The following is a 20,296-nucleotide window of genomic DNA, read 5'->3' on the forward strand; positions in this document are numbered from 1 at the left end:
ATTATTACTCCATCAGTCATTATCCGGTATCAGACGCAGCAGACTGCCGCCATCACACTCAGACGTCTTCTACGCAGGCACAGCAAATGGTGCGTGCCACCGACAATTGCTTAGGGAAGCCTTCGGGAAACATCTAAATGGTTCTCCTTCGTCACCTGCTCAGCCATATATCGCGACACTGGCCGTTCCGAAGAATGGCTTCGACGAAATCCTTGTCCCTCGATGCTGTGAGTGTCCACGCTGCTATACCCGAACGCTGTGCTACTGGTCTGCCTTCGAAGGCAAGCAGGAGCTGCCAATCTTTGTTGATGAAAGTGAGTGACAACTCATGCCATGGGGCCCATTGGTCGATGAATCTATAGTACACGAAGCATGTCTTCTCTTGTAGGTATTCTACAATCCTCTTCATTCTCAGCAAGCTGGTCTCGCTTTCCAATCACTCTTCCACCTTTGCTTGTTTCGTTCTCTCGCAAAAAGTATGACTGTGAAGGGCTTCCTCGGCACTTTATTGCCTCATCATGCTTTGGCCTTCCCGAGTATCCTGGAGACCAGGACGAACGGCAGCCAGGTTCTGGAGTTCGACTGTGCTATCATTTCAGAAGTATGTGCCAATATGTGCTTTGGGGCGTATTTTTTGGGCATTGGGGTGGACCTGGTAAGTCCAGTCCTGTCCACGTAGCCTAGATGATTGGGCGAGAAGCCTCTGACCGATTTTACCAGACCCTCCACAACGCGATCCTAACGCGGAAGCGAGCCCGTCGCAAGGCGGCAGGCTGTGCCCCGAGACCGAACCGCTGCTCTGTCGCCAAAGGTGCCCCTCCAGGCGTGGACTGTGACGAGTATCCTTCCGCGTCTACCGACATTCAAGGAAGTATGAAGAACCGCGTCAATCGATGTGTTCCGATTGAACGAAACTCGAGACAAGGCACTGAAATCTCCAGGTTCGAGGCCTTGAGCAGGCCTGGCGGCTGTGATTTTAAAACTGGATTTGCAAGCCCTCACTTGACGAGTAACTTCTGTTCCGGTGAGTATGAGCTCGTTTCATCTGCGCCACCCAACAATCCAGCTAATGGTGTTCCTTCTTCGGCGCCGCTCCCGAGCTCTGCTAGCCCCAGCGCCGGTTTCAGCCTCAACGGAGTGAAGCTCAGCGAACCCCTCTAGCGCCGAGCCCTCGAGCGCGATTCCCCCGAGCGGTATTGCCTTCTCAATGCCGATACAGAGTTCCGCCGGTCCATCGAGCGTAAATCCATCAAGTGCCATTCCACCCAGTGGTTTCCTCTTCTGTACCGATTCCAAGCTCTCCGAACCCATCAAGCGGTCTTCCGTCTTCGGCGCATATCTCCAGCTCTAGAGGTCCATCGAGCGATATTGCTTCCTCGGCGCCGACTCCCAGCTCTTCCAACCCGCTGAGTGCCAATCCATCTAGTGGTTTCTCTGCTTCAGCACCGCTCACAAGCTCTGCGAATCCAGAAGCGATTTCAAGCTCCGCAGGAGTGTCATCATCGGTACCTGCACCATCCTCCGCACAACCGTCGTCAGCCGTACCTCCATCAGCGTCAATATCTTGCTCAAAAACTGCGCCATCTCCGGGAGCACCGTCCTCAGGCCCAGCCTTTCCCTCAATGGCAGCATCCTCTTCGGGACCAATGTCATCCGCACCTCCTGTTCCAAGCTCTGGCTCGGCGCCGGCGCCATCTCGTCAGCCCGTAGCGGTCACGTGAGCGAAATCCGGTGCCAGTTGCGCTGTGAGAATAAAATAACGGTTCATCAGTGTCACGGTCTCGGCCTAGAAGATCCTGCACACAAACATATTGCACAGTGCTCCATATTTCGCGACTAAACTGTCGTTTCCACGATGCTTTGAACGATTGTACGGCTCGTTACTGTACAGCATGGCCAGGAGGCGGGAAAATCCAGTAATTGTAGTCGAGCGGCCATGAAAAAAGATGCTCTCTCGCAGTCAGACTGATTCATGTTCCCCTCCTCGTCTGGCATCTCGAGGTCCATCAGCTGCCGCCGGCTACTAGTAACCCAAGGATGATACAAAACAGCTTTCATGTACGATCAGCAGTTGCTCTATCCAAGACGATGTCATGATCCCGGAGAGCTCAGATCTAGACGTACCGTGAAAGAGATCGCCACCATAACGAGAACATGCCAACCTCTTGACACGATCACACCCTTGTGAAGTCCACTCTGCTGCTTTAAGAAGTAACCAGCACCTATAAGGACCAACGCAATAGCGACCCCTACTGTGCTCGCACCGACAGCATTGCCCACTGTGAGCGTGGTTGGCACACTAGAGCCGGTGCCCGAATCGCTCAAACGGAAGAGCTGAGACAGCAGGACACCGAACTGCGCGTAAGCTGAAGCAGTCCGAACGTAGGCGAGGTATGTGCGTTCGAGAGCTAAATGGTCTCTAAAATCTCTTTCTTCGACCATCAGGCGGACGTATTTTGACCAAAAATTAGGTCGACTGGAACTGGAAGGCTGCCTATCTCCCTGGGATACTGGGTGTTCGATGGGATTCAAGGCGAAGTCGCGCAACCTGATTCCCTCTACCGTCTCCATCGCTCGAGGTATGAGATTGCCAGGCCGATTCTTCCAGTGCCGTTCGGGTCCACGAGTGTTGCAACGAAACAATCGTCTTCAAATGGTGGTCTGGACTACTCTGCGGACAGAGAAGAGAGGTCCAGAGGCGTGGGGGTGAACGTGGGGGGAATCTTCCTCGTATTTCTGTTCCAGGAGTAGTAACAATCTCGGCGACCGGAGCTAGTTGCGAATGTGCTTACATGCCTTTCGGTATAAGACTACCTCACGTGGAAGACGGATACAAAACAGAAGAACCGCATGCTTCTCGAGACAAAGGCAAGAGTAGGACCCAACAGCACGCTCGGCCGAAGGCGATCGCGTCACGGAGGTGGAGGCAATACACAACTGCCATCATCTTGTCGTTGACAAGCGTGTCTGCGACGAAGGGCTCAGTCGAAGACCGCGACTAAATGACTCGCACAATGGAAGACGAGCAGCAGCTGGGCCTGTTCTCCAGATACGCTCATGCATGCGGCATGTTTGTGAACATCCATTCTTCCATTGGCGGAATTTCCCACACTTTCTAGCGATGGGAGGAGCCTAACGGAGAGAACAAATTATACGTCAAGACTCTCTCTCAGCATTGCAAGACGATGCAGTACCCGGGGAGATGGTAATGCGCTGTAAGGTATCTGCGCTGTCTATGTCCCTGACGGCAATAAGGAAGCTGCCCTATGCTACAAAATAAGCTCATGAGGGAACTCGACATACCCTTTCCCACTAACAAATGTGACCTGCCATGGCAAGTCTACCTTCCTTTCCGCCAGGTCCAAGAACACATCAGCATGAGCCTGTCCTCCAAGGCCCTCAAACATCGGCTTTCCTTCTGACGTTCTCTCATCAACGCAATGAAATCTGCCATCACATCAACGAATTTCGGACAGCTGCAACATGACCATACTCACCGAGCATCCTGCTCCCGGTATACGTTCTCGGCCAAGTCAATCATGTAAGCACCTGCTGCTTTGCCCACGCACAGCGTCAGCCAGCCGGGTACTCCGCCTTCGTTGGCCATGGTGCCGGTGAAGATGAGAGTCTTGGAACCATCCAGCCTGGCAAAGCTGTTGGCAGCCTCTCTCATTGCGACGAATGCGCTTGTGGTGTTGATGGCTAGCTGCTGTTCGAAGTTCTCGGTCGGTATGTTGAACGACTCCTCGGGTTTGGTCGGATAATAGGCACAGCCTGATACACATCATCTGGACGACACTTCTGCAAGTGGCTGCTGGACAACCTACCATTATACACGACTACAGATGGCTCGCCCCACTCCTCACGTACGGTCTTGAACAGGTACTCCACGGACTTTGGTTGTGCGAGGTCGCATTTCAAGGCCATTGTCGAGTCGTCGCTCGCTTCGCCATCGCAACTTCTCGAGGCAGAGACAACTCGGTAGCCACTCTTGCGAAACGTTCCTACTGTGCTGCTGCCGATGTTAGGGCCGCAACCAAGGACGAGGACGGTCTTCTGCGCCATTCCAACTACAAGAGTAGTGTGGATTCTCAAATGCTGACGCTACGCTGCCGAGCGCTTTCGGGCCTTTTGTATCCCAGCAGCAGCTTCTGATGAGGATCTCGACACAAGTACACCGCTTTCTTCTCGGTGGTTTGTTCAGCCTCGCCACCCATTCATGGTGTTCCCACCGGGCGCGGGTGATAGAGTGCTTAGTGGGATCCAGCACGGGCTGCTCCGCCCATTGCATTATTGCTGACATAGGGTAGCCTGAATCTGTCTCGATTTGCAACACCACTAAGTGCTGCACCATGCATGCGGAACCAGACTATAGTCAATGTCGTAGCCTTGTGCGGCCGCTCTGGTGCGAGACCCACTTCGGGACTTCAAACTTCAGCTCTTACAATCGCCATCTCAGACCACAGATTTGGAGCACGCGAAAGAAACACCAAAGCCCCAGGCCATTGCAACAGAATGTCTTTGGACTCGACGAAGAAGTCAGAGGTGACCGTCCATCTACCCCGCATGCATCAATGCATCCATCGGTGGGCAACATGTCGACCCGCTGACGGCCGCTTCTCTTGGTGCTCTTTGCGTTCCACGAGAAACGAAGTGACAATAGTCTTGTCAGCACCTCCTGAGCGTCGAGATGGCGCTTCCTCGATCGTTTCCCATCCAAGCAGCAGGTGGCAAAACCATCGACCTCCCGTCAGTCGGCTTTGGAACCTGGGCTTTCGAAGGCGGACCAACGGATCCAGCTAATCCGGAATGGATCAAAAAGGCTTTGAAAGTTGCCTTCGACACCGGTTACCGCCACCTCGAATGCGCCTGGTTCTATGACGTCGATCGCGAGATTGGCGAGGCGATACGCGAGTACGGCATCCCTCATTTTGAGATATTTATCTCAAGCAAGATATGGCCCAATTTCTACCACCCGGATTATGTAGAAGTCTGCTGTGACAAAATCCTGGACGGCATGGGGGTAAACCATGTCGACTGTCTTTTGCTTCATTGGCCATGTGCGTTCCGACCCACTTCGCTCGAAGCGCTGAAGACTGCATCGGCTCAGGATCAAGCTTCCATGGAACAGAAGGGCATGGCTCTTACGCAAGACGGCGATGTGATGATCGACTGGCAATGGACTAGTGAGCCCATAGCCCGCGCAGGCGGCCATCCCGAAGGATCGATCGTACCTACATGGAAATCGATGGAGAAGCTCGTCCAGAAGGGCAAGGCCCGAGCAATTGGAGTGTCAAACTTCGACATTGCGGATCTGAAGGCGCTACTACCTCATGCCACGATACCGATCAGTGTCAATCAGATCGAGGCGCATCCTTGGTTCCCAAACCGAGACGTCGTCGAGTTCGGCAACAAGCATGGAATCGTCACGAGCTGCTTCTCGCCATTCGCGGGTCAAAAGGCAGATGGTGCGACACTTGTACAGGATCCGACTGTTAAGAAGCTGGCGGAGAAGAATTGCATGGGCGTTGGGCAACTGCTGCAAAGCTGGGCAGTTCATGTTGTCTTAGACTCCCTGCAGTGGGATGCATCAGAGCAAACGTAGGGCTTTGTCCCCTTATGGGATATAGGCACTCACCTTCGTAGAGGACAGAATTCAACCAACTTATGACCTCTCCTGATACAGGTGCACTTTTACTTCAGTTCAGAGAGGCACTGTTCCTTTGGGCAAGAGCGGAAATGAAGGTATGTCACAAGCACAGATGGTTCCTCTTCGATATGCTGACTTCGATGCAGAGCGGATCAAGGCCAACTTCGCTGTGCGCAGACTATCCGACGAGGATATCCAAGCCCTTGACGATTTGGAGAGACCAAACGGTACAGGCAGATCGATTGACTTCAGGAAGGAATGGGGAGTAGAGTTGTGGCTGAAGAAGTGACCCACGCCAACCGGGTTGTCTTCGATTGCTGCTACACATCATTCACATGCCGGGTCTTTGCGAGTCTGTCACAAGACGGGCTTTGGGGCGAATCAGCAGCATGCATCAATTCAAAGCCATGGGTTGTGGCTTGTTGGCTGATTGTCTTCGAATGGATGTATCATTTCCGCGAGTCTCTAAACGATTGGTCGTTCTGGTGTATAGTAATCAACCACGGCCTGGACCAAATGGTCACTACTGCAGGCTGCCTGGTGCTACGTATCGTTCAGACCTAATGCCCGGGAAGAATCTCATTCCGTGCAAGGCTTTCTCCCTTCAAGACCAGCTAGTATGACAGCGCGGAGATCATCGGCCGCCTGCACGTAAGAACTCCAAGAGCTGAAGATAGTGACATCAACGGCCTCACTCAGCTCCCCTCCCAAGCTGACTGCAGCAAGAGGGGCTTGGAGAGACCTGAGCTGCCCCGAGGGACGTGTTGTGTACATAAGGCTTTGATCTGCACGCTTCCAACATCGATATCGCTACCAGTTGAAAACATCAGTCACACACAACATGGCTTCCTTCGAGACAAGATTGTTCATTAACAACGAATATGTCGACGCAAAGAGTGGAGAGCACCTTGCGGTGTACAATCCCATGGACGACTCGCTGATCTCCGACAAAATCCACGCTGCTGGCGAAGCCGATGTTGATGCTGCTGTTGCTGCCGCAAAGGCAGCTTTCAAAGGCCAATAGGGCAAGACGGATCCCACAGATCGGTGAGCTCAAATCGCAGATGTCTGTTTGATGCCCAGACATAGCTGACGGGCTCGCACTCGGATGTGTTCAGTGCGAAGGCCATGCACAAGTTCGCAGACATGATGCGAGAGAAAGCATCGGACCTTGCAGCTCTGGACACCAAGGCGATGGGCTCCGCGATAGGTACTCAGACAATGCAAGCCTAGAACTTCAGTAAAGCTTGTGAGACTTCGCGCTGATCGGTTCGCCAGGGGCTACGGCGTGTGTGCCGACCTGTTCGACTACTACGCCGGACTAGCCGACAAAATCCACGGAGAGACCGCCTATCCGACTTCACTTGGCAGGTGGGCAGTGTTGTTGCCCGTCGGTGCGGTCTGTCGTTGACTCATTGCACAGGTATAAGTTCACCCAACGAGAGCCCATTGGAGTATGCTCAGGCATCGGCGCCTGGAACGTCTCCGCCATCCTGTTCGGGTGGAAAGCAGCTGTACGTCGCTCCGTTCATTCGAAGGATTGTCTTGCTGATGAGAAAATCCAGCCCGCGCTCGCAGCCGGTAATACGTTTCTGTATAAGCCAAGCGAAAAGGCTCCACTGGGAACGTTGGCTCTTGGTGCGCTGATCAAAGAAGTGTTCCCACCTGGAACCATCAACATCATCAATGGCACCGGAAAGACTGGCCAGCTCATGGCTGCACATATGGAGATCAGGCAGATAGCTTTCACCGGGAGCACTGCCACGGGCCGCAAGATCCAGGAGTATGCGGCCAAGAGCAACCTCAAGCGTGTCTCGCTGGAGCTAGGTGGCAAGTCGCCGTCGGTGATATTCGAGGATGCGAACATGGATCTCGCTGTGGCGAAGTATAATTTGACCTTTTGATATGGGTGGGTGTTTTGCTGATCTGCGGCTAGGTCCATGGAAGGTATCCTGGCCAATACTGGGCAAATCTGTGCCGTAAGTAGTACATCGTGAGCTGGGAAGAAGTCCATGCTGACACCTTTCTGCAGATGGCCTCCCGTGTGTTCCTCCAGGAATCCATCTCCGACAAGTTCATCGACAACCTCAAGGGCGCTTTCCAGCAGGCGAGCGAAGCAGGCATCATCGGCGATCCCGCGCTCCAGACCACCCAAGTTGGTCCGATTGCGGACAAGAAACAGTACGAGCGGGTGATGGAATTGATCGGTGGGTTCGATGCTGCTGCTGCTTAAAGCAACGCATGCTGATAAGTACTCTTTGCAGAGATCGGTAAAAAGGAAGGCAAGCTAGTGACCGGAGGCGTGCAACGGGGCAAGAATGGCTTGTTCGTCGAGCCTACTATCTTCAAAAATACGCCCAACACATCGAGGATCGTCAAGGAGGAAGTGTTTGGCCCGGTCGTGACGGTCCATACCTTCAAGACAGAAGACGAGGCTGTAAGAACTTCGATGACGATTCCAAGTGTGCAAACGTGGTGCTGACACATCGACACAGATCGAGATGGCGAACGATACAGTGTTTGGCCTGTCTGGTAACGATTGAACTTCCAGGGTGCATGTTGACCTGCTGACATTCGACAGCTTGTGTGTACACTGAATCAATCAGTCGCGCACTCCGCGTCACACGCCAGATCGAGGCCGGCACCATTGCCGTGAAGTGAGTGTCGATTCGTCAGCCCGTAGAAGTGATGGGAAACTTACGAACTGTTGCAGTGACTGGTACTTCCCAGCGCCAGACACACCCTTCGGCGGTGTCAAGCAATCCGGATATGGTCGCGAAGGCGGTCTCGAGGGCATGCAAGACTACCTCCAGACGAAGACGATCCAGATCAAGCAAGTTTCCTGTATTTCTCGTATTTTCAGCTGCTGACCGGTGGGCTTAGTATCAATACCTGAGACGGGCCTGCACTTTCTGAGCTACGACGGACGTCATCAAGCAATGCGGGTATCTGTAGGGCTATGCATCGGATACATACTTATGTACGGACGTTGCAGCGTACAATTGTTGACCAAGAGTCGCGTGACCGCGCCGCTGTCTTTATCATATGTTGTGCCACGGCTCCGGTGCTCTCAAATCCGCCCGTAACTTGTCGACAAGCGCTCTAAGCAGGCGCTGTGAGTTAATCTCGTTGCCCAAGCAGTCGGTCCAGTGATATGCACATTGCAAAGCAGACACTTCGCCGCGACAGCTTACTATCGCTCCTCTCATACCGTCGTGAAAGTCGTTTCCTCGAAATATTGTCTAAAGGCATCATAGCTGCTTGCCCATGAACTTCCGTTTCGAGAAGCTCAGCCACCACTAAAACCATTAGCGTCCGCTCTCTTCGTGCCGGATAGTGCACTCAGCAGTGGATTACAACTCACCTTACTCGGCTGGCCCGACCCATCAACGTACACCCTCCCCAGCAGCCTCTGCGCGAGCTCCTGCCGCATCTGCATAACATACTGCCTCAGCACCTCCGCCTCGTTCCGATCCCGCGGCGGCTCAAACATCTGATTCAGCGGAAAGCCCGCATCGCCCGGTATCGCGAAATTCGTCTCCAGCGCCACGTTCCCCACGGCCTTCTCTGCATCCCGTTTGCTCATGCCTGGTTTGATCTTCGATAATGCATCACTGAGGAAGAGGATGCCGTATATCAGCACCCGGTCTGCGGGGCCTTTGATCTCGAAATTGCGGAAGAAAGTGTTGGCGCGGAAGAGCGAGAGGACCTCATCTAGAGGGTCGTAGGATTCGTTTGACGGGTCGAGGTCGATGTCTGAGGTGCCGGCTGGGAGTTGGGGGAGTTGTTGTGCTGGACCGCGGGTCTTTGTTCGGAGGGGGAGAAGGGCGAAGTTGCCGATTAGTTGCTGGTTCGGCTCGTCGAGGAAGACACTATGATATGCGGGCATTGTCGCGGATTGGGTGTGGTGTCGTTGTGCGCCTGGAAAGGTATACGGTGTTTGTGGTCGCGGATGTTGCAGCCTTCAAAGGTGAGGTGAGGTGAGGCACTTCGATATATCTCGGAGTAGAGCTGATACTGCGACTGTAAACTTACGCGTATATTTGGTACTGCCTCAACCACATGCAGACGGAAACCATATGCACCAGAGCCTCATTGTCTTGCACCCGAGAAAGAGAGTCTCATATAATATGTACGAATATGTCCGTATGACAGAGAGAGTGTATGTCCACTTAGGGCTTCGTTCTATTCGTACTTTGGGGTATCTCAATTGACAGTCGATCTTCCTTATCCAAGCTCACCACCTTAACCCGCAGCCACCCGTACAATATCACAGAACCAAAGTCGCATTCCTCTTCACTGCATTATTCGCTTGCCTCGTACACATCATATCACATCTCCCAACCCAGCAAAATCAAAGTCGTCCAGTCGCTACCCAAGCAAATGAGCCTCTACCTGCGCCACGGAGACCCAGCCAGCTCAAGAGACCTCCATGAACTGATCCTTCAACCTCAAAAACTCCCGTATCGCCAGCGCACCGCCCCACTTCTCCTCCTGGCCCATCCTACGAGCCTGTTTGACAAACCGGGCGACACGCTCCAGGTACGCCGGAGCTGAGACAGACAATTCTTCGTTCGTGATCGCCGGATGAGCCTTCTCCTCAATCAATGTTTTGACCCAGCTCACGATCTGTGAGCACCGGAGGACGTGGCCGCCGAAAGCGAGGGTGTCGCCTGCCGAATTAAGGCGGAAGACGAAGTGCACCGTGCCATTCGGGAAGTAGACGGTTTGGCCAGGACGAAGGATCTTGTAACGCCAGTCGCCATCCTTGAAAGCATATGGATTCGTGCGCCAATCTTTCCGCTGTGCCTCGCTGGGGTTCGCAAGCCAGCCGAAACCCATGATACCCTGGTTGACGGTGATGTATGTGCTGTAGCCATGGCTGTCCTGATGCGGCTCGGTCAACGATCCTGCTTGAGCGAGCAATGCCCACTTCTCCACTTCCTTCCAGCCTGGTGCAAGACCACGACGCTTGACCTGGTCCTCTTCGCTCGGTACTTTGACCTTGGTGAGTAGACGGCAGTCCTCATTGTTGAGGAATGCTGGTCGCAAGCCGTCTTCGATGTGTGCCGCCAACTCTAGGCAGTTCCATGGCGTCTGCTGCTTGGTCGTCTGAGCGAAGCGATTCTTGAGCTGCTTCATCGTGACTTCACGCACGTGGGGTGCCTTTTTCGAGGCTGGATCTTGAACGAACACCTTTGCCTCGTCGTCATAGTATTCGTTTAGGAAGTTCGTGACCGTCTCGAGCTTCCGAGGTTGTGCATTTTCCACGAAGACGGGTCCCGAAAAGAAGGTCTTGGTGTCCAGATGGGTCCCGGCTTCTTCATCGGACAGAAAAAGAGCTTCTTCGGCGCTTGGAGGTTTAGCAAGGTTCAGAAGTCCGAGTATGCGCTTGGCTTGATGTCGACCAATGTTGGCAGTCTTCGATTGCCTTGAGCCTTCAATGCCGCTGATATCGCATCGATGTACTCTTGGTCTTCTGGCGTTGCTGCGTTGTGCGGCCTCGGCTGCTCTGGCGCGGACACTGGGATCTTGACAAGCAAGCGAGGTGGTGCGGAGGTAGCTGTCTCGGGTGCGATACTGAGCTCAGTGACTTCTGGTGAATCGTCCGCAATTGTCTCGGTGGCAGGAAGCTCGGTCTCGACCTGGACAGTCTTCGCCTCATCTTGTGCGTGCGACGAGGGCTCCTGTTCGGCCGGCATCGTACTTGAGCGCGGCACATCAACGGCGTCATTTGGCCCATCGTCCGCACCAAGAAAGGCGGTATTGCTGCTTGCCTCTACTTCGGAGGTCACCTGGCTGTCACCAGCTTCTTCGGGCTCGCGTGGGCTCTGCGCTTCGAGCTGCAGTACAATATCATCGCTGTACAGCAACGTCGAGCTCCTGTCGTGTACCGCATCCGACGATTGGCGAGAGACAATGCCTTCAACCATTTCATTTGTGGCAGTCAGCGTCTGACCAGCAGACTCAAGATCGTACAGCGGAAAGGGTATGAAGTCTGGCCTGTAAAGCGGATTCTCGCACTGCGCAAGGTGGACGAGGGCTTCGTACGGCTCCTGCTGGACCGGCTGATCTTGGATGGGATTGTGATGGAGCTCCACATGGAGGGGATGCGCGCAACGGTATTCTTCCCCTCCATTGGCTGAGGGGTTTGTTGGTAGAATCGGAGTGGCAACATTGGCTTCAGTCGGTTGCTCCGCGCTGGTGTTGGCATCCTCAAGATCTGGCGTGTTATGTATGGGCGGGTTTGCTGGCAGTTCGGATGCTGAGATCACGTTGTCTCTGCTAGCTGTGGTCGGCTGCGGCGTGAGATCTTGCACGCTCCGTCTGCGTACAGCATCATCGGTCTTTCTGTTTGTTGACACAGTCCGTAGGTCGCTCACTGCTCGAGCTCGCTTCATCGGCGGGAAGCGCGTGCTATCACCGGAGCGCTTGCGCTTGGGTAGCGCGGCCTGCGGCAGGGTCGGGATACTAACACTCATGATTGGCAATGACGGCGACGATACCACAGGATCTGGCGATGTCTCGCGAACGTGATTTAATTGCTGCGGTGATTGCGATGCGTTTGGTCCTTCCGCTGCACGTCGCCTTTGTTTTATACGATCGGCCAGACTGGGGGCGAAGTTTTCTTTGTCTTGCACGGATTGGGATGGTCGCATTCCAGTGGTTATCAATGGCTTTGTCTTAGACACGTGCTTCGCCTTCATCTTGGGACTTGGAGCGGGTTGTCTTGTCATGTCTTCGATTCTGGTCGCGCGCTTGCGCAGAGTCGGCGCCATGGAGAGGCACTTTGCTGTGAGTAGTGATTGTCAACAGCTTGCGCAGGTACGCAGCAGGTTGAATGGCAGGTTCGCCGTCAAAGTGCGCTTGCCATCGTGGGGTGTGGTGAAGTCCAAGCATGCGCGATGGTGAAGTGAGGTTGTTAAGATCTAGCTCATGCGGCCAAGCTTTATCACATGAAGAAGGAGCGAACTGATGACCGCACTTGCCTTCTCTTCTTGCCACCTCTTGACGACCTCGAATTCTCGACTTTGACAGCGTTCACGTATTTCCAATCCAGCATCCATCGCTATGGCCTCGACTCCACCAACTACCGAACAATCAGAAGCCCCAATAGTGCTCGACAGCAAAAATTGGGTGGAGACCCTCAAGACCTGGAACGGTGATCTCCAACACATGACGAGAATGTTAGCGGCCGTGGAGGCTGCATATCTCGTGAAAGACTACGTGTCTGTCCACGAGGTCTGCTTCTTTACGCTCTTCAAAGTGCCCATCGAACCCAATATCCCTGCTTTTCAGCGTGGTCAGTTCGCTTCGTATATGGCGCTGGCGAATTGCAGGAGTCGGAAGGCCGCCGGAATAGACTCGGAAGCGTGGATGCACGTAGCTGAGGACCATTTCGAGGAGGCCAAACAGTTATGCCAACGAGCAGGGGTGTCGACATTCGAGATCGAGGAGTGCCAGATCTGTTTACTGGCAGATTTGCGGGATCATCTGGCTCTGGAGAAGGCCCGAAAGGCTAAAGGTGACGAGGTAAGTGAACCTACTCTGACCGGTACCTGGCAACGGCTCACGTGTAGCAGCATCGGCCCAAGCGTCGTCGCTTGTTGGTACCCTCCGGCACCTAGACTCTCGCCAGCAAACATGCGCCATTCTCTATCCGCCGGCTCCGAAACCACCGTACCCTTCGGCTGCTATCCAGGCATCGATAGTGGCGGAGAGCGGCAAATGCAATCAGTCAAGCAATGGGGGAGGATGGACCAGCAACTGGGAACTCTGTGAAGCAGGTGGTATCGCTTCATGGGTCATATCGTCTCGCAGTCCAGCAAAGAGCTTCCTCTTAACCACCGAAATCTTGCCGAACCTCTTCATATCCCTCATCCACCCCTCCCACCAACACCATCATCCTGCCCACCCTCACCTCTCTCCATCCCACCCATCAAACCCCCGTTTCCCCTCTCCACCATCTCACTCCCCTGCCCCTCCCCCTCATCATCCAACCGTATCTCCACCACCGGCGCCTCATCCTCCTCCATCGCATCCCCCCTCTTGTCAAGATTCGGCCCCAATCCAAAGTCCGGCGGCCCTTTATAATAATCCGGCGGATCACCGCGATCTGAACCATTGAAACTGCCCTCGACGCGAGTGGAGTCCATGCTGCTGCGTTCAATGCTTTGGCGTGGAGCGTCGGTGAGGTCGATGTGGGTGACGCCGTAGTTGGAAGTGTCGTTACCTCCGCCGCCGTCCTTGGCGCGTTGAAGTTCGGCGTCGAAGAGGGCGTTGTCGTTTGCTATGAATTTGCGCAGAGCCTCTGGAAGTCCATGCTCGGTTTGCCGGTCGTTCATTGCAGCATCGCTTGCGTACACGAGTAAAGCTGAACTGTGCTCTAGCTCGACTGCGCGTAAGACGTCGAAGTCGCTGGCCAGTGTCTTGGTAACAGTAGGGGAGGAATCTGAAGATCCATCGGCTTTGTACTCCACCCTCCACCACCTCCAGCCTGCAGGCGTGTGCTCGTCTTCGATGAGTTCCACATCAGCGTCCAAAGTGTTGGGAAGGAGCACGTAAGTTGTGTCCGGTCGTGTGGCCACGCCTCGCAGCGTGTAGCGGTACTGTTGCTCCTCGTACTCCAGGCCTGGAGGTGGCGCCTTGGACATGGAAGAGATGGCTTGTCGGGATTTCTCCTTCTCCTCAGTTAGGACCTGAAGTTTCGACTCGATGTTGACGACGAGCTTCTCCAGCTTGCTGGAAATGTCCTGGTAGGCAGGTGGCTGCTCGGCTAGTTCGTCGGTGCTGTGATTACGGTCATTCTTGGAGGCGTTGAGTAAATTCTGGCCAGTGAAGTGGCCGAGAGTGTGCTTCAGCAGCAGGCCAGCGTCCAGACTCTCGTTCTTGGTAGGATGCTTCCACGTCCTCAGCTTCTTCTCGATCTCCTCAATCTTCGCAATGCGTCGCTTGCTGTTCGCCATCTCACGCCTCGTCGCTCGTGTTGCGGCAATGTTGTCCTTTAGGTACTTGTCGACGTAGAACTCTGGGGGCACTTCAACGCGGAGCTGTTTGGCAACTGCTGGGTTGGACTGGTGCGCACGCATGACGAGCACATCCGCCGGTCGTTCGATAAAGTTGTCCGACATGGCCGTACTGTCTGCATCGGTCTCCCACAGCAGTCCGTCCAGTAGCTCGAACAGATCTGCCTTCTCACCTTCGCCGAGAGTGACTTGCAGGTCGATCAAGCTCATGTCAGGCGTGTCCATACCTTCGGGTGCTGACGTCCCAACTGTCGTCGTGAATATCCTCGACACGTCCCCGTCAACACCCACATTCGACGAAGCTGCCATACTCCACGTCTGCAAGAACAGCTCAAGCAGAGTCCTTGACCTCGTTACCATCGGGCTTGTGCGTTTCAAGAACTCCGTCTGTGTGAGCGCGCCTGCGCTGGCGTAACTCCGGTCGCTCGCTGTGAGAAATGCCATCAGGCGTTGCACCTCCGCGAACAGTTCATCCTGACAATCACTCTCCGGTTCCACCGCACTTCCATCCCCAACATGTACAATCCGCGGCTTCGCGATTGGATGCCCACGCCACCACTCAGCATCCTGCCCGTAATCTACTTGCACGTACTCCTGCATCAACAACGCCTTTTTCGCAGCAGGTATGGCCGCGCAGATCGTCAGAAGATTGGGCATGTAGTCTCCATCCGGCAACTGCTTCAACACTCTCGGCTCTCCGGAGCGCAGCACCCTGTCCTGCGCCTCCTGATCTGGCACAACCTCCGTGGCTTGCCCCCAGCCGGTCTTGTTGGCACCAGTCGGCACCATAGCCCACTGGTCCTTGTCGTAGGCCTCCTTCTTCGCTGGCCCAGAAACAGGCTGCCCGCCGCCAGGACCCACCACCCCAGTCTCCTGCCCGTAGATTGGCACGCCCGCATCTGCCTGACTCATCGCAAGAGCCCGCTGCATGTCCTCATCCTCCTCCTGCCTATTCGTGGGATGGAGATTACTCCTGTGGCTCCCAGCAGGACTATTCGGTCGTGTCGCCGCAGCCGAGCTCACCCCAAGCGGCCGTAGATGAGGATCATATCCACCATCCCGGTCTGCGCTCATGAGATTGTCGTCCCATGTGGATGCCTGCAGAGCCGCGTCGACGTTCTCGTTGTTCAACGCGGCGTCGATGGCGGCCTCGAGGTTGTTGTGTTTTGCTTTGAGGTACTTCACTGCTTCTTGCTGGCTTATGCCGGCGCAGATCTCCAGCATCATGCCGATGTTGTCAGCGCTGGGTTCTGCGACCATTGTAGCGTCTTTCTGGCTGATCGGTTTGTGAGGTGGAGGGTTGGGGTTGGGTCGTTGGGTTTTGTCGATTTCGTCTGCCGATGGAAGCCAGCTCATGGCGGAGGAGGTGGGAGGCGGAGAGGGTGAAGAAGGGATGGGTAGGGGCAGGTTTCGTTTGTTGCGTTTTCCGTACTGAATCAGTGGTTGTTTGCGCTTGCGCGACATGGTGGTGATCTTGGAGCTTGGACGCGACTGGCGTCATTGGCCCAGATCTGCAGATGAGCAGAGACGACAGTGAGGGCGGCGAGGTGACATTATACGATGATGAGAGGGCGCAGGCGTATAGGCTGGCAGTTTACTCATACGCAGGGAGTTTAGACCGATATCAGGCTCTTTGGGAACAGCTCACATGTGACTCCAATATCTCAGCATGTGACTATCATAGCTAAGATGCAACCAGCTACCTTATATGCCGGTAGCTTGATATGCAGAACATGCAGTAAGATTCGCGAGCAAGACCAGCCATGCCAGAAGGTGTCCGAACCGTCAGGTCGTTCAGCCAGGTCCTTCCATGCCTCATTGAGCAACACCCAAACTCCACGCTGAAAGCAGGTTGCCCCACCAGTAGTTCGTATGCTCGTCACACCGTGTTCCGTCCCGCATCTCATTCCTAGCGATCATCATAACTCCTCGTCGACATCCGGGTCCGTATCATCACCCCCATCCTCGAACATGTCCTCGTCCACGTCACTGCCATCGCTGTTGAAGTCGTCCTCGGCCTCACTGTCGCTCCAGCTGAAGTCATCAACCACCTTCTCCTCCTTGCGAAACGCAGTCTCGTGGGTTGGCATAGTGAAGTCGGCCGGGATGTCCTCCTTGCTCTTGTCGCGATCCTGACGCACGCGCTCTTGGTAAGCCTTCGGGTCCATCCTCAACTGCACCCCTGCATCCACGTTCGCCGGGCTTGACACCTCCGCGTCATCTAGCAGACTCAGCACAGAGATGAGCACGCTCTCCACACGCTGCACGGGGCTCCAACGCTCGCCTGCCGCCTCGCCGCTCATGACGTCTTCGCCCGGTTGATGGAGGATGCTGATGCAGAGACGGCCGTCGGGGTAGACGTTTGGGTGCCACAGCGGGCGGTTGAAGCGGAAGTCCGGTGGCTCGTATGGGTAGTTGGGACCGAACTTCATGGTAGCCTTGAAGTAGCCGCCGTAGTAGAGGGAGTCCGGGTTGAGGACGATGAGGGCGACGCTCCACTCGAAGACGTTGTCGTTAATGAGCGAGATGTTCGTCCAGGACTCTTTCGACAGAGCCTTGTACTCGTTCATCAGGACCTTTTCCGCCATGGCTGAGTAGTGGAGAGGTGATGTCTGGTGGTGGGTCGTGGTACAGTACGGCGTTCCTGTAGTTGCGGGTTGTGGGTGCTGTGAGTCTTTGGACGGTGGTATGATTGCGGTCTTCGCCAGAGAAGGTGGTTGAAGAGGAAGGATGAGTAGTTTGGTGAGTCAGGTGAAGAAGAAGATGTAGAAGGTGGCAGCGTCGTGTGAGGTTGTGGATTTACCGGATGCGGCGCTGGCACAGACGGGTGTCACCTCCAGGCAACCTCACCTTGCCAATCACGTGGAGACGAATGGAAAGGATTTCGTGAAGAAGAGGAAGGACGGTATAGACGTGAGGTACTGCTGACATGACCCTCGAGCGTCATTCGGCGGCTCACGTCGAGTCAACCCGCCCCTCGCTGGTTATCGCGGGCGATAGGTAGCCGCCGGTTAATCTTCGGAATGCATGCGCTATCAATCGACGCCTCTTATCTCGACAACAACACTTCTCCCTCCACTTCACCTCTTCTTCTCTTCCTGTTCCATTTCTACTCCATCCAGTGTCCTTTGCTACGAGCCCTGAACAACCACAAAAGGCGTAGCAGAAGGCAAATAACAGTCTTCGGTCAAGCTCCCGCCTTCATTCCTGACTGGCTCGCGCCATCGAGCGATTACGTGAAAGAAACTTCGACCCCGAGCCACCCGCACGCCCGCTACCAGACTGTCAAATCGCCCAAAATGCGACGATGCATGGCGATGACAGTATGCGCACCGAATTTACGAGGACCTGCCATGTGCGCTTCCGCCGATGACACTTCGCCGAAGATGACAGGCGAGGTGCTGGTCAGCAACAACACGAGGAAGCCGGCGAGATGAACCTCATTCGGAGAGCTGACATCTAGAACCGGCGTCAACTCCCGAGGAGAAGCATGACGTGCAGTACGCGTTATGGTATAGAATGGAGACATCACTCCGCCAGTCCGAGGCCAGGTAGGGTAACGGTTATTCCATCTCATTTCACCGTCTCTCTGGCATGGATGCCGCCTTCGCCGCCCTAACACGACACCATCCGCCATGCCTTCGCCTACACTGACCAAGCTTCTGGACCCGAATATCGACACCATCATCAACCCTTTCGTCCCGCACAACCAGGTCCGACACTTTCCAACACCGATCGCGCATTTTCTGGGTTACCGCAAGACACCTTCGAAAGAGCCTCCGTCGACGGTGCAATGGCTGAACACAGTGCTCGCGACAGTCGCCGGCATCTGCGTGGTCGGAGCAGTATACAATTACGCCCCAGGCGTAGCTCAGTACAACCCTCCGACCATTGTCGCATCGCTCGGTGCCAGCGCGGTCCTCGACTACAACACCGTTCGCTCTCCGCTCGCACAACCTCGCAATAGCATCGTTGGCCACACCATAGCCGCGATAGTGGGCACGGGTATTTCAAAAGCTTTCCAGCATGCGCCATCATTCTTCGCGAACTACGGATGGGTCGCTGCGGCAGTGGCGTGTGCTGCTTCGAGCGTCGCGATGAGCATGACGAATACAGTACATCCACCGGGCGGTGCGACAGCGATCTTAGCATGCACAGATGCTACAGTAATAGCGCTAGGATGGATGTTCCCAGCGTTGATGCTGCTGGCGAGTGTCCTGATGGTGGCGGTGGCTTGTGTCTTCAACAACGTTGCCAGGCAGTATCCGGTGTTCTGGTGGACGCCTGAAGAAGTGGGACGGAAGCTTCCTCGTTGGAGTAAAGAAGAGTACGCACAGGACGAGGAGAGCGAGGCGGAGATGAAGAAGGTGGATTCGGGGAGTGATCACACCCTTGCACACGAGCTCAGTAACAACGTGGAGTTCGAGGAGGGTTTGTGGGAGATCAGGGTGGAGCCGTACAAGATTCGCATGCCACATCAGCTCCAACTGAGCGACGAGGAAGTCGAGCTGTTGAAGCAGCTCCAGGCGCGAGTGAGGATGCATTCGGAGGTGAACTAGACGTGGGAAAGTTTCTGCATGCGTTCTGAGCGTTGCTTTCGATACCATTGACCTTGCCACGAAGCCAAGGAGGATCTACATGTAGATAGCAAAACTGTGGATATGTTCATATTTCAAAGCTACACAGTCATCACGTCGTTATGGGTCTATGTTAATACCATCTTTAAGCCACTCACGCAGCAATACCCGTACCCCCATCCCTCATCTTCAAGTAATCCTTCCTGAAGTCATTCGTCTCAGTCTCCTTCCCGCGGTTCAACGGCGTCCACTTCGGATCCTCCTTGAACAGCCGCATCGCTTTGGTGTACTACCGATCAACAGTCAGCACCACCCCTCTCACTCCCTCTACGGTAAGGTGTAGAAACTCACATTCTCCTCATCAGTAGTAAACCGATGATAAATCCCCGCCGGCATAATCATCAAATCCCCCTTCTCCAACCTAATCCTCACCCACTCATCTCCTTCACTCCGCACATCAAAATACCCCCCGCCCTCCAAAATATACCTTATCTCCTCATCTTCATGTAAATGTTCATGGAAGAATCCTTTGACTTTCTCCTCGTAGTTCGGTAACGTAGTCGGGGAAATCTCAATGGTGTCGCGATTCTTGTAGTTTCGCTCGGAGGCTATGGCGTCGACGCCCGGGAGGTCGGAGGGGAGGTAGTGGTGGATTATGCCGAGGGAGGAGAGGTAGGAGGGGGGAACGGGGCGGGAGGAGTCGTGGGGGAGGCGTTGGTCGCCAGGGAGGTTATCGAACCAGTAGGCTTTCATTTTGGCGGGTTGTGGGTGTTAGGGTGGTTGTTTTGCAGAGATGAAGAGCAGAGAGGGCAGTATGAGGTATTTCGTTGATGCAAAGAGAGAGATTTTGGCCCCTGCTACGTCACAGCTGATGGCAATGCATGTGACTTTGCATACAGCAACGATGTACCTTCGAGGCCTGAATACTGCGTCTTCGTGATTGTATATCTCGCCTTTTGTACTGTTTGAAGACGTCTTCAGCCGGACATTAAGGAGCAAGGTCGGTCACGCTTTGCGCAGGTCATATCTTTTCAAAACACTCC

General features: G+C 54.6%; 13 protein-coding genes across 13 annotated transcripts; 6 read left to right on the forward strand and 7 right to left on the reverse strand.

Moving 5' to 3' along the window:
* Positions 1 to 478: 478 nt before the first annotated feature.
* Positions 479 to 1,161, forward strand: LTR77_008538 (uncharacterized protein; the record flags this gene model as incomplete). Its single annotated transcript, XM_064805770.1, has 2 exons — positions 479 to 655; positions 721 to 1,161. The coding sequence occupies 2 exons, from the start codon at positions 479 to 481 to the stop codon at positions 1,159 to 1,161; spliced, it is 618 nt and encodes a 205-aa protein (XP_064656230.1).
* Positions 1,162 to 1,449: 288 nt separating this feature from the next.
* On the reverse strand, positions 1,450 to 1,695 carry LTR77_008539 (uncharacterized protein; the record flags this gene model as incomplete). Its single annotated transcript, XM_064805771.1, has 1 exon — positions 1,450 to 1,695. The coding sequence occupies one exon, from the start codon at positions 1,693 to 1,695 to the stop codon at positions 1,450 to 1,452; it is 246 nt and encodes an 81-aa protein (XP_064656231.1).
* A 1,574-nt stretch (positions 1,696 to 3,269) lies between these two features.
* LTR77_008540 (uncharacterized protein) lies at positions 3,270 to 4,065 on the reverse strand (the record flags this gene model as incomplete). Its single annotated transcript, XM_064805772.1, has 3 exons — positions 3,270 to 3,447; positions 3,498 to 3,774; positions 3,828 to 4,065. The coding sequence occupies 3 exons, from the start codon at positions 4,063 to 4,065 to the stop codon at positions 3,270 to 3,272; spliced, it is 693 nt and encodes a 230-aa protein (XP_064656232.1).
* A 625-nt stretch (positions 4,066 to 4,690) lies between these two features.
* On the forward strand, positions 4,691 to 5,939 carry LTR77_008541 (uncharacterized protein; the record flags this gene model as incomplete). Its single annotated transcript, XM_064805773.1, has 3 exons — positions 4,691 to 5,601; positions 5,687 to 5,745; positions 5,797 to 5,939. 3 exons carry the CDS (start codon positions 4,691 to 4,693, stop codon positions 5,937 to 5,939), a joined length of 1,113 nt encoding a protein of 370 aa, XP_064656233.1.
* Positions 5,940 to 6,491: 552 nt separating this feature from the next.
* On the forward strand, positions 6,492 to 6,674 carry LTR77_008542 (uncharacterized protein; the record flags this gene model as incomplete). Its single annotated transcript, XM_064805774.1, has 1 exon — positions 6,492 to 6,674. One exon carries the CDS (start codon positions 6,492 to 6,494, stop codon positions 6,672 to 6,674), a length of 183 nt encoding a protein of 60 aa, XP_064656234.1.
* A 104-nt stretch (positions 6,675 to 6,778) lies between these two features.
* LTR77_008543 (uncharacterized protein) lies at positions 6,779 to 8,520 on the forward strand (the record flags this gene model as incomplete). The annotated part of the gene is made up of 10 exons (XM_064805775.1): positions 6,779 to 6,873; positions 6,929 to 7,021; positions 7,074 to 7,164; positions 7,216 to 7,535; positions 7,587 to 7,629; positions 7,683 to 7,857; positions 7,915 to 8,087; positions 8,146 to 8,182; positions 8,232 to 8,307; positions 8,364 to 8,520. 10 exons carry the CDS (start codon positions 6,779 to 6,781, stop codon positions 8,518 to 8,520), a joined length of 1,260 nt encoding a protein of 419 aa, XP_064656235.1.
* A 381-nt stretch (positions 8,521 to 8,901) lies between these two features.
* On the reverse strand, positions 8,902 to 9,539 carry ARC18 (subunit of the Arp2/3 complex; the record flags this gene model as incomplete). The annotated part of the gene is made up of 2 exons (XM_064805776.1): positions 8,902 to 8,949; positions 9,015 to 9,539. 2 exons carry the CDS (start codon positions 9,537 to 9,539, stop codon positions 8,902 to 8,904), a joined length of 573 nt encoding a protein of 190 aa, XP_064656236.1.
* Positions 9,540 to 10,069: 530 nt separating this feature from the next.
* Positions 10,070 to 12,132, reverse strand: LTR77_008545 (uncharacterized protein; the record flags this gene model as incomplete). Its single annotated transcript, XM_064805777.1, has 2 exons — positions 10,070 to 11,003; positions 11,120 to 12,132. The coding sequence occupies 2 exons, from the start codon at positions 12,130 to 12,132 to the stop codon at positions 10,070 to 10,072; spliced, it is 1,947 nt and encodes a 648-aa protein (XP_064656237.1).
* Positions 12,133 to 12,721: 589 nt separating this feature from the next.
* On the forward strand, positions 12,722 to 13,278 carry LTR77_008546 (uncharacterized protein; the record flags this gene model as incomplete). Its single annotated transcript, XM_064805778.1, has 2 exons — positions 12,722 to 13,183; positions 13,234 to 13,278. The coding sequence occupies 2 exons, from the start codon at positions 12,722 to 12,724 to the stop codon at positions 13,276 to 13,278; spliced, it is 507 nt and encodes a 168-aa protein (XP_064656238.1).
* A 249-nt stretch (positions 13,279 to 13,527) lies between these two features.
* LTR77_008547 (uncharacterized protein) lies at positions 13,528 to 16,140 on the reverse strand (the record flags this gene model as incomplete). The annotated part of the gene is made up of 1 exon (XM_064805779.1): positions 13,528 to 16,140. One exon carries the CDS (start codon positions 16,138 to 16,140, stop codon positions 13,528 to 13,530), a length of 2,613 nt encoding a protein of 870 aa, XP_064656239.1.
* Positions 16,141 to 16,595: 455 nt separating this feature from the next.
* Positions 16,596 to 17,264, reverse strand: CDC34 (Ubiquitin-conjugating enzyme subunit; the record flags this gene model as incomplete). The annotated part of the gene is made up of 1 exon (XM_064805780.1): positions 16,596 to 17,264. The coding sequence occupies one exon, from the start codon at positions 17,262 to 17,264 to the stop codon at positions 16,596 to 16,598; it is 669 nt and encodes a 222-aa protein (XP_064656240.1).
* Positions 17,265 to 18,311: 1,047 nt separating this feature from the next.
* On the forward strand, positions 18,312 to 19,235 carry LTR77_008549 (uncharacterized protein; the record flags this gene model as incomplete). Its single annotated transcript, XM_064805781.1, has 1 exon — positions 18,312 to 19,235. The coding sequence occupies one exon, from the start codon at positions 18,312 to 18,314 to the stop codon at positions 19,233 to 19,235; it is 924 nt and encodes a 307-aa protein (XP_064656241.1).
* Positions 19,236 to 19,407: 172 nt separating this feature from the next.
* ADI1_3 (1,2-dihydroxy-3-keto-5-methylthiopentene dioxygenase) lies at positions 19,408 to 20,006 on the reverse strand (the record flags this gene model as incomplete). The annotated part of the gene is made up of 2 exons (XM_064805782.1): positions 19,408 to 19,542; positions 19,605 to 20,006. 2 exons carry the CDS (start codon positions 20,004 to 20,006, stop codon positions 19,408 to 19,410), a joined length of 537 nt encoding a protein of 178 aa, XP_064656242.1.
* Positions 20,007 to 20,296: the final 290 nt, after the last annotated feature.

The sequence above is a fragment of the Saxophila tyrrhenica genome (genome assembly GCF_035928015.1).
Source record: "Saxophila tyrrhenica strain CCFEE 5935 chromosome Unknown scaffold_14, whole genome shotgun sequence".
Lineage (NCBI taxonomy): Eukaryota > Fungi > Ascomycota > Dothideomycetes > Mycosphaerellales > Extremaceae > Saxophila > Saxophila tyrrhenica.